Source organism: Serpula lacrymans (assembly GCF_000218685.1).
Source record: "Serpula lacrymans var. lacrymans S7.9 unplaced genomic scaffold SERLAscaffold_8, whole genome shotgun sequence".
In the NCBI taxonomy this organism is placed as follows: domain Eukaryota; kingdom Fungi; phylum Basidiomycota; class Agaricomycetes; order Boletales; family Serpulaceae; genus Serpula; species Serpula lacrymans.
This window is the reverse complement of record NW_006763297.1, coordinates 1494236-1505430: the sequence shown is the minus strand read 5'-3', so window position 1 is coordinate 1505430 and position 11195 is coordinate 1494236. Positions and strand designations below refer to the sequence as shown.

Below are 11195 nucleotides of genomic sequence, written 5' to 3'. Positions count from 1 at the left end.
ATGCACCTTGTAGCGTGGAGTAGTCCATTGTAAGGCCGGACCAGACTGGATTGATGTGGCCAGGCTGGGAGGTTCCCTGGAATGCGCGGTAACACCCTTGGCAGCACTCCAGAGATGTTCCCATGCACTGACAGACTGGGTTCTTTGATAGGGCAGAACCCATCTATGAGACACCCTCTTGAATGAGGTCTTCCCTTAGTTCCTAGATGAGAATACACTGCTCATGCCTCTCACAAGGGTGTTCTGTGGTTTTATAAGGCTTTCAAAAGGGCTATCAGGTTAGCCTCATTTGAGGCTCGCGCATTTAAAGTGATGTTAGTGTATTGTGAAACCGGGGTTTTATTGCTATGATGGCCTTCTTCCCTGTATGTCCTCCCAATGCCATTTCTCTTTATTTTCTATTCATTTTGTTATCTTGACACTCTTCAGTGATTTCTGGAGACGTGGGATGAGGCTCTTGGTGGTAAATATTTTTTATTTGTTTTGTTATTTCAACACTCTTCAGTGACTTCTGGAGATGCTGGGAAGAGGCTCTCGGCCGTAAAGATTTTTTGAGCTTGAGGTTTCATGGCAGCCTCATCTGAATGATCCAAGCAACAAAATAATCAACAATAACATTATACATTCCATACAACATAACACGGGCTCAACATCTTTTGTTGCAAATGGGTAGGAGGGGATAACTAAAGCTTTCAAGTCCCACAACTATGGTTAATTACAGAAATGACAACAGGACAAAATGGGCACACTGCGAACACCCTTACAGAGCCGGTACATCACCTACAATATCTCCCTTATGATCCCACAACTTATCTGCTTTCATGGGCTGCAGGTCGCACTCTGCTAGAGCCAGGGGAATTGCTTGCTGGGGTGTGGCGCTCAAGTGCATCCGCAGTGTGGAGAGAGCCATCTTGCTGTACCTGGTATGTCTTGGGAGGGCCATAGATTGCGAGAGGTTCTGGGGCACGCATTGGCCCCATATTCATAGCATGTTGTGGCTTGCGGGATGGCCTAGAGGGCACCAGGTGATCCTAATAAGGAGGTGCATGCGCATATGCATCACCTTGTAGCATTGTGCCATGATACATATCCCGACCCTCTGCTGCAGATTGCAGCATGTACCTACTAGGAAAGATCTGGCCATACGTAGGCTCCTCACCACTGGTGTGTTGGGACATATAATTGAGGAGTCAGCGGGTCGAGGTGTTGCTGGGCAAATAGATACCAGGAGGAATGTTGCTTCCATCAAATGGGATGCCTTCTTCAGCTGCAAGCATCCTAGCTGAGGCAGGAGAGAGTTGCAACAGTGGGACAAGGACATGCTGAGGGTATAATAATGGCCTGGTGATATTGACGGGTTGCTGAGAGATGTTAGCAGCGGAAGACATGCGCACTGTTTGGGGCTCGTCAGGCAGTCCAGCAGGATGGATGACTTCGTCTGATCCTCCTACAGCCTCAGCTAGGTCAGAGGTAAGGTGTTGCTGTGCCTCTGCAATGCTCTTGCGAGGCTTCAATGGTGTTATTACGGTGTTCCTGCAAGGCTCCCGGGAGGATTGTAAGATTGCCTGACGGGGCACTGGCATATCTTCCTGAGGGAGAGTCTTATGATGCTTTGAGTGATGGTTGGAGATGTTATGTTGCTGTTGTCTTCAGTGGTAACCTCAATGCGCTGTTTCAGTTTGGGTCTTGTTACATTACAGTGGGTTAGAATTTTAGACACAACAGAAGGGGTTTACTTACCAGTAGTGATTTCCTCTCCAACAAAACTTTCACCCTCTCCATATAGACTATCACAAAGACAGAGTGCAAATTGAGAGTGAGATTATGAACAAGGCAAAAAGGATGATACATACACATACGCGGGCTGCCAGTAGGGAAGACTGGATGTGTGTTCAAGTTGGCATCATTGTCAGTTGTTACTGTCACTGGCGACAGTGACCCTCCTGTGCTAATTGAGGATCCTTTTCCCTTCAACGTTGTCATGGACCAAAGTTGATTGGTAGCATGGACAGGTGTCAAAAATGAAGCAAATATTCAAAAAGACTCGCCTTTGCGCCACACAGGCACAGTGCCACGTGGAATAGTAATTAATATCGCCTTTTTCGAACTTGTGGCTAATCAACACCACCTCTATTAGGCAATTCAGTCGTGCTCACCTTTGCTTTTCCATTTGGTACTTTCTGCATTTTGGCATTTTGGCAAATTTTTGCGTTGCCACCGGCTACACATTGCGCCCTCCCTTTTGTCGCCCTCCCTTACTTTTTTTCTTTACTCAGCCCCACCATGGGACCATTACTCTCTTTCTTATTCTCACCTGACAGTTACTTCTGGATTCCCATTTTAGTTCACCTCCTGGTCACCTCCACCCTCCTCCTCCTCATTTTCTTTGCTCGCCCACCATATCTGATGTCACCACTTTTTATCCACGTCCGTTGACCACCATGTGCCACTGCTGATACCAGCAAAGCCCTGGCGGCCGGTCCAAGTTAGGCAAAAGGTCCATCTTCATGACGTCAATCTTCTATCATATACCATCAAAACATTGGTTGCTCATCTCGCCCGGTTGGAGCATGGGTGGGTAGTTTTTGAGCTGGAGAAGGTTCATCCCCTTGCGTCGCCTATGTACATTGCTGTCCCATTCACTTGGGTACATTTATCTTTTGTTCATTGTCTTCGCTATAGCTACACCTACCACACGCTGCCTGGGACTCACTTGTTCCAAATTGGAACTACTCCCCTCCTTCCCTTGTTTGACCAGGTGGTCCAATATAACCAGTCCATGGGTAAGGCCATGGAACCATCGGATTTGAACTAGGTGGTGGCCAGTGGCTCCAGTTTCTTTTTTTTCAGCAGAACATTTATTTACAGTGCGATTATTTTTGATTTTTGAATCATTTTTATGGACACATATTTTTTTAGAATGCCTGACTGACAATAAAGAAACTGTGTTGATATTGATATTGTTTTTCTTTATCCTTTTTTTACTGCATCTTCCCATGACTTCATGATTTTCTTGCTCTCTTTCTGTTATTGGACTTTATTTTATGGCTGTACAAACCTGTGACATTACTTACACAGCATTCATTGTTCTATCTCTTTCTTTTCCTTATTTTGATGATCTTATCCTGTACTACCTATGCAGGATTTGTCAGCGCACATTCATTCCTTCATGTTCTCTCTCATTCCTTTTGCACAGCTATACTGTGCATAGCTTACCTTTCTTTTACTATATAAACCCCTGTATTTTACCTTGTAAAACAACAAGAACTCCAATCCAGACTTCTTCTCTAATCTCAAGTTCACTACTCTGCTACTTGTGATCCAGTGTGGTCACAACACTTCCCACTGCTACCACTATTAACTGCTGTCATTGTCACTTGTCATTTTTGAAAGTCATAGTCATCCCTTTCAATTAAAGTCCTTCTGAGCACTACAGTCTGTGCATCAGGAGCCTGCTATCACTGGGAACCTTGTCACCTCATCATCTTGTCGTTCTCAAACTACCTTGTGCTACGATTAGCAAGGTAGTGCTTGTCCAAACTCGTCACTAAGCCCTTATTCTCTATAATTCAACTATCCCTCCTCCTCAAAACCCACACCCATACATCTCTGGGTTTTACTTTGAAGGATTGTCATATGTACCACCCCACAAACAACCAGACCACTTCACTGTTCTAGAAGGCAAAACCCATACACAAGTTCGGTGGAATCTGGGAGGATTGTGTGCTAGTTTGTTTTGTGTGTGGTTTTCTAACTACAGTTCTCATCATTGACAACATTGGTTTTGACTTTCTTTCTGCGTGGGGTAACAACACCCTTGTCTTGGGCTTGCCAATGTCTGTGGTGTTTTCATGCTCCAGATGAGTTGTCTTGTTTACCCCACTGGCTATGGGCTTTGCGTGGCTGCTCTCCGTCTCAGACAAGCTGACATTAACCCATGGCTTCTTAAAGGGTCTTGGTGGGGCGACAAGCACCACCTTGACCTTTTTCTTCCCAGCCTTGACTCTACTGCTGGACGCCTTTTTGTGATCCTTTTTACCACCATCCTCAGACTTGTTGTTGCTGACATCAACCCTCTTCCTCTTCCCGGCCTTAATTCTACTGGGAGCCTTTTGGCGAGCCACTTTACCATTAATCCCAGACTCATTGTTGTTGATGGCGACCTTCCTCCTCTTTACAGCCTTGACTCTACTCCCACTGGGAGCCTTGTTGTGGGCCTCTACACTACATTCCCGAGGCTCTTCATTGCTGACACCATAGACAAGTGTGCGGGTTGTTTCCCTTTCTTGACTCGTGTTAAGGCGACTGACATGTCTTCTTGGCATGGCACTCCCTTCCGATTGACCTTCATGTTTGCAAATTCCCTTTGACTAAACAGGTGGGCAGAGTGAGGTGGAGGTGCGGCACCTCTGATGACGGGTTTGATAGAGTTGACAAGCATATCTGTATAGAATATTAGCAATCTTTATAACAAAAGACATGGAGTGTACTACCTTTCTTGTTCTTTTTGAATACAAACTGTAGGCTGTTAGGCGAGAGTCCTTGAGGCTGTTGAGGAGCTTTGTACGCTCAGCAAGGGTGAGGTCAGAAATACCCTTGGATTTAGAACCAGGAGTCCATTGTTGACCTGGCATAAGCATATCTCCAGGCCAGTTGACGGCAATGACACTGTGTGTGGCCATCTTGCTAGGCAAATTCTTCCAAGGGAATAGCTTTCCCAAAAGGAATTTGCAGCCAAGTTTCTCTGCAAAGGGAAGGGCAATGAGCTGTAGGAGAGTCATAGGATGGTGTATGTACCTAGCCTAGACACAATCAATGCTCGGATGCGAGGCAAATCATCTTTACCTTCGTGTATTATTTGGACCTCATCTTAAGCCTCGTGGGATTTGGGAGTGTTGACTTTGTATGAAATGGACAAGCGTGGTGCGTATTCCACGGTGCCATCAAGCCCCTCTGCTATTGCATTGAGCGGAATAATATTACTAACATACACAGAATAAATATCATGAGTTGCCCGCAAGGCAAAATATACTTACTATATATGGGCTTTAAAATGGCCGATGATGTCATTGTTGCTTGCCCGACATCTATCCTGGAAGAACTAAAGGAATATCAGTAAAACTAATGCCCCGAGTATGATGGGGGCCACTTACATTTTCAGCTCCTCGTGTAGTATGGCTAGTTCCAAGAGCCCCGTCTTCCTTTACATTGTTCCCAGCCATGAGTAGTGCAACTTCAAAAATATGGTTTTTTGCAAGAGTTTTGACCTAGTGTTAAGACGCAATAAGTAATTATAAGTGCATGCATAGGGAAAACTACCAGCTCACCAGTTTGACCAAATTCTTCTGGCGCTCCTCGAAATGTTGCACACATTGAGCACCAGCCTGTGGTATGTCCGGATGAACTGGGGCCTGGTCATAAGTTTCCAGGGTTATTTTCCAGGTGTTGGGGTAGACCTCCTTGAAATTTTTGTAATAATGCTGGCAGACGGCAACAGCTAATAATGCAAAGTGAGATGGACAATGGGAAAGTACACGGAGACACCTACATGGGGTGCTATCTGAACTACTGTGTGCCGCAATCCTCAAAAGCTCGCGTTCTTGCTGACTGACAAAGTATCTGTTGTACAGATTCCCGGGCGCCAATGATCAAGGACCTGTGGCACTGGTAATGTAGTTTGACCAACAAGGTCCACAACAACAGCATTGAGGCCTGCAAAATACTTGGCGAAGATAGCATCAACCTTGCCAGAACCCCCAACTACACAAGGCACACATTCTGACAGGGCATCACGGGTATTAGATTCTTGAGAGGAATGGCGTTGAGACATGATTTATAAGATGTCAAGTGAACTCAGCAATACTGAGATAGGGAGAGAACAAAGATTGAGGGCAATGAACGGTTGGGTACAAGGAGAAGATGAACAATGATATAGGTAGCTCACCACAGCGTTTTTTGGTGTTTGAGTAGTGGAAAGTTGAACAGACAAGAGAATAGTGTAGAGGGAAGGAAGAGTGGAGAAAAGTGGGGTGTTTTCCGAGGGCAGATGCTTAGTGCAAAATCTTCATATCAATGAACATGGTCTTCCATATTGGAATGCAATTTGCTGAAGCAAAAAAAAATAGAAGGTAAGAACTAATGATAACAATCAACTTCCTACAATTCACCTTGAGTTGAGAAAAACTGATATGACTTTGAACGGCAGCAGGATTCAAATAAAGCGGTATAACAAGATCTAGTGTAACAGCAATACTGACTACAAGTACAACAACGGCCACTAGGAAACCTAACATGGAGGCCAAATCCCTGGGTTTGCAAACTCCAAGGGCCCCCTATTATCGCCATATTGGGGTGTATGGTCATCAGGAACCCTGGCATTGATAACTTCTGGCGTTTTTGGGCCAGTGGTGGTGTCGTGAGGATTAACAGATAATAGAAGTTATGAAGGGGGTCCAAGGCCCCCTATATTGTGTTGTGGACTTGCGTGGTGAGTACTGATAGTCCCTTGAAGTTGTGCAGTTTCCCTATATCTATCACAATGGCTTTTATGGACTGGACCTGGGGCATAGTAGTAATACCCTTGCTTGGTGTCTGTGCCCTGTGTGGTACCAATTTCCCTGCTGTGGTGTGGCTTGCGGAGTGCTCCGGGGGGTACTTCAGAATCTTGATAGAGTACTAGAGTACGTCCATGTATGTCTTATTGAGGGCGCAGGGTGCTAGTGATGTTGCACATATTTTTGCAACGCACACCCTCATGGCTTGAGAGCACATAACCGCCTGGGGTTATTTGACCATATCCTTGGTCAGGTCTTGCATGGCGTGTATTTTCCGCCAAGGTGCAAGGCTCATTCCATTGTCCCTGATACAACCACCCATTGCTGAACTGCTTGGTCGATAGTCAGTGTACTGGCCTTCCGATAATCTATGTGACGCAATAGCACCACCACCATGGTTTTCTACAAAATCCTGTCCGCAATGACCTACATAGTTGTTGACAGGGGGAGGAGGCTCTTGCGAGCTACCCCTTACAGCTGTCACATTCACTTGCTCCCAATAGTGGCTGGCACCATCTTCAACACAACATGCCCCCTCTCCAGGTGCGCAATACAGGTCTTCAGCACGGCCACTACTTGTGTAGTTGTTGAGAGGCAGTGGAGGCTCTTGCAAGGTTCCCTTTCCAGCTGCCGTATTTACTTGCTCCACAGAATAATGCAAAGGCCCTTGTCCATCACAAAGTGGCCCCTCCCCTGGTGTGTAATATGGGCCTTCAGCACGGCCAGTACCTGATGTAGGTGGGGGATGTGGTGACGCAATGCCACCACTAATGCCAACATAGCTGTCCACAAAATATTGTCTGCAATGACCCATGTAGTCCATAGGAGGGGGGGAGGCTCCTGAGAAGCACCTGCTAAAGCTGTGATATTGTCTTGTTCTCTACTAGTAGCATAGTGGCCATCCACTTGCTCGCCATGAAGTGCTCCCTCCCCTGGCACGCAATACAGGTCTTCTGTAGGAACATCTTGAACAGTAAGGCGGCCATTTCCCGGTGTAACAGAAGGATAGCCCTCCTCAATGCCAGCAAGCCTAGCAGGCATAGACGAATGTTGCACCAATGGATGTTCTGCAGTTGAAGAGGGTAAGGAAGCACTAGCAACAGAAATGAAGGGGGGAGCACTTGTAGTGGGTTGCATAGCGTCGTGAGGCTCTGGTATATTGGCATGAGCTGCAAGCGTCTTGTATGTCAAATAATGTAGATTGAACATCTTGTCCAGGTCAACGCTGCCCTCCTTGGAAACACCACCTGCCTTGTGCAGTGTGGGCTTAGGTTACACTTCACATAGATAGATATTAGCAGAGCCCAACAATAGATATTTATGCTTACTTTTCACATTTAGCTGTTCTCCACACTCATTGTGTAGGGCTAGGATTATACAAGAGTTGGGTGAGCCTCCGCAGGCACTCAAAGGTTGAGAATGGGGCGAACCTACTCCTGCGTCCTTCTGGGACTTGTTTACTGATGAGGGTTCAGTCAGTGGCAATGACTGGCCAACCATAAGGCTGGTACTCTGTCCTTTTGTGGTTGGGAGGCTCTCGGTATGGGATGATTTTTGTGACTCTTTGACCGTTGCCAATGCCTTCTTGGCCTTCTGTGGTTTGTTGGTAGTGTTCTCCTGCTGCAAATGTGTGGAGTGTGCGTCTTGCTTTGCTAAGTGTTTGGATGCCTTGGCACTGATTTTTCGCTTTTGAGCTGGCAAGGTGTCTTCATATCCTGTGTCAGGATCAGACTGTGTGTCATGATCTTCATTTTTGTCCGGTGCCTCAGCCTCTGACATCAACTCCGTATTGCTTGATTAATCAAACCTGACCTTTGACTTCAATAGTTTTGATTGAGGGGGCACAACTTTAACAACCTCAACTTTCTTGCCACCCTTGGCACCAGTCCTTGCAGGAGGCTCTGCGGGAGGCTCATCCTCATCAAAGGTTCCATCTTGGTGAGCGGCTTGACTGGGATGTCCTTGATCCTTTCCTTTCCTTGTTCCCCTGGCTGATATATATTTTGCACGTGGCAAGCCGCAATTATCAATGCCATTGTTGGCAAATTTCCTCCGCCCAAAAGAATCTGAAGAGCCGTGTGGGGGGGCAGCGCCAACAATGACAGGCTCGGTAGAATTGATTAATTAAGCTACAGGAAGCCGCCGGTGTTAGCTTGTACATAATACAAAAAAATAATAGTACTTACATTGTAACTTTGGCACAGATTTGAAGAGTAATTGTTGAGGGCCTTGGTGCAAACAGCTTTGAGCGCTCAGAGAGCGTCAAGTCAGATATACTTTTTGGTTTGGCTGTAGAAGACTGCTCTTCTCCTGGGAGAAGCACACCATGGGGCCAGTTGACACAGACAATACCTTGGGATGCAAGTTCCTTTGCCATACCAAGGGGAAAATTTTCCAGATGCAAATTTGTGGCCAAGGGCCTCTGCATATATTGCATGTGTGAGGACTATCTGGTTGAGAATGCAAACAATTTACGAAGCTGAGTCAAAACTAGCTTTGTAAAGAGGGTCAAATCACTTTTTTCTTCTACAATAGCCTCATCGTCAACCTTGTTAGAGCCTTCAAAAATTATTTCCCACTCAGGAGCAACATTTTCTTTGTTGCTGTGATCATCAAATGCTTCTCCTATTGCATTCAGTGAAACACGGTTGCTGTGGGTGTAGATGAGTGCATGTAAACCAGTATGTCAAATAACCTACTATATGTGAGAGGGTTGAGCTGACGGTGGAGATGGAACTTGTTGATGGGACACATGAGTGCGCAATTGGGGAGGCTGGGGACACCATCCCCGACGAGTCCAGGAATCACAATATACTGACATTTTTTTCTTCTTTTAGAGGTTCGGAGGCCCATCACTCGTGTCTGACAAATGCGGGTCTGAGTGATTAGATGTAGACAAGAAGTGGTCATTATGGCTCTCTGAAGATAGATCATCTTGTGACTGGATTAGTTTAGCCCTACAAGTTTGGGCATTGTAAGGACCATTTATATTTTCTTATTTTCTTATCTTTTTGTTCCATGTCTTTGTAACAACCAAGAGTTAGTTACTCTGGTGCACAACTCAGACAAGCTGTAAAGATAGTGATGAGGGAGTGGTTAACCCTTAGGTAGGACCAAGTTAGTTGTGGGAACAGGAGGACTTGCTGAGGAGTCTCCTTGATCTATTAGGGTATATATACTACTATAGGGTTGTTTGTACATGTGTACTGTACAGTTGATAGAGGCAGTGGCTGATGATGTCATGGGGCACAGCCCGTGTGACCAGCTCCACTGCGTGAGAGAGTTGTATGTAAAAATAAGGAAAAAACAATGTAGCGCGAGAAAGAGGAGTTTGAACAAAAGGGAAAGTGCCACTGGCACAGTGTGTGAAAACTACAGAAAAAGGTTAAAGAGGAGAATGAAAATTAAAGGTCCGGAAATTATGTTATCGTAACAGTCTTGGTTCTCAGATGCTTTTCCCATCACACCTCTGCTTCTAGGGCTACAGGTACCATTTGCTATTTTGCTTCTCATAGCCCTCACAGGCTTTCTCAACCATTGTTACCACTTCATATCGCAGATCAGAGACTGGGTAACACTCCCAGCCAGCCAGCACAATGGGTAAGGACTGGTGGTAGACATCTCTCCAACCAGCTCCAAGCCCCATCAGTGCCTGGAGATATGCACTTTAGTCATGATTGTACCTCACCATGAGGATATGGTTCCTGAACACGCATAACAATACTTATTATTACATTCTCTCACCTGCTAATTAATCTTTAAAAGTCGTACAATAGTTATTGTTTTTCTCATTGGTTGATTTCTTTGTCAGACCACTTTTCTTTTATTCCTCTTCCGGTCTGAGGGATCGACAATTAGCTATATAAGCCCTACACATCCATGTATAGTTCTTTAGCTTTTTATTACTTGAATTACCCACTTTACTCCTCACCAGAAACCCTTGAGTTTACTCCCAAGTCCTCTACTTGCTATATTTGTTAGCATCTGTTGACCTCAAGCTCTTTGTACCTCTTACTCCCTGCAAGTGCAGTTGGAGATGGGTATCGTTTCTGTTATAGTTTATCATTGCCCCACAGGCATTACGGACGAGTCCAGAATTACGTTGTGTAGCTTTGATGTGTATACGCAGCCGTGTAGGAGTCACCTCACCCTCGCATATGTCACGCCCTCCGCCCACTTGTGCCGCAATGAAATCACCATCATCATCCTGTAAATCATCAGAGACAGTCAAGGGGTGGAGATTTGGTGTGGAATTTTGAATTGTGAAGTACATGGAGACATGTTCTATAGGACAGACATCAGTTTTGCCTTGATAGGTGAGTCTGTACTTACCAATAGAGGACAAAAAACTGATTATAAGAGGGGTAGTGTATAATCAGGCAAGGTTTACAATATGTGACGGATGACCAGCCTTTTGTAGGTCACAAAGCAGAAGCCAAAAACAAAACCAAAAAAAGGCAATACTGTATATGGATGATATAGTTTGAGTGCAGGTAAGATCGGAACAGTAAAAAACACGTGTTCCAACGCTAGAGGACACAACTATAGAGGCAGTAATACAGAATATTGAGTGGGAAAGGACTCTACGGTTGTAGGTTTAATAAACTCTTATAGAGTGGTACTGAGGAACCTACCAAAAGC

General features: G+C 45.4%; 4 protein-coding genes across 4 annotated transcripts; 1 reads left to right on the top strand and 3 right to left on the bottom strand.

Annotated features, from left to right (window-relative positions):
• Positions 1–809: 809 nt before the first annotated feature.
• Positions 810–1178, bottom strand: SERLADRAFT_392329 (uncharacterized protein; the record flags this gene model as incomplete). Its single annotated transcript, XM_007319531.1, has 2 exons — positions 810–1011; positions 1087–1178. The coding sequence occupies 2 exons, from the start codon at positions 1176–1178 to the stop codon at positions 810–812; spliced, it is 294 nt and encodes a 97-aa protein (XP_007319593.1).
• A 69-nt stretch (positions 1179–1247) lies between these two features.
• SERLADRAFT_392328 (uncharacterized protein) lies at positions 1248–1578 on the top strand (the record flags this gene model as incomplete). Its single annotated transcript, XM_007319530.1, has 1 exon — positions 1248–1578. One exon carries the CDS (start codon positions 1387–1389, stop codon positions 1567–1569), a length of 183 nt encoding a protein of 60 aa, XP_007319592.1.
• A 1850-nt stretch (positions 1579–3428) lies between these two features.
• SERLADRAFT_416158 (uncharacterized protein) lies at positions 3429–5830 on the bottom strand (the record flags this gene model as incomplete). The annotated part of the gene is made up of 10 exons (XM_007319529.1): positions 3429–3903; positions 3930–4248; positions 4311–4443; positions 4520–4766; positions 4901–4982; positions 5037–5101; positions 5154–5267; positions 5328–5497; positions 5613–5656; positions 5724–5830. The coding sequence occupies 10 exons, from the start codon at positions 5828–5830 to the stop codon at positions 3850–3852; spliced, it is 1335 nt and encodes a 444-aa protein (XP_007319591.1).
• Positions 5831–6845: 1015 nt separating this feature from the next.
• Positions 6846–9375, bottom strand: SERLADRAFT_409085 (uncharacterized protein; the record flags this gene model as incomplete). The annotated part of the gene is made up of 10 exons (XM_007319528.1): positions 6846–6956; positions 6985–7283; positions 7406–7801; positions 7883–7921; positions 7985–8324; positions 8367–8545; positions 8741–8796; positions 8907–8976; positions 9072–9205; positions 9254–9375. The coding sequence occupies 10 exons, from the start codon at positions 9373–9375 to the stop codon at positions 6846–6848; spliced, it is 1746 nt and encodes a 581-aa protein (XP_007319590.1).
• Positions 9376–11195: the final 1820 nt, after the last annotated feature.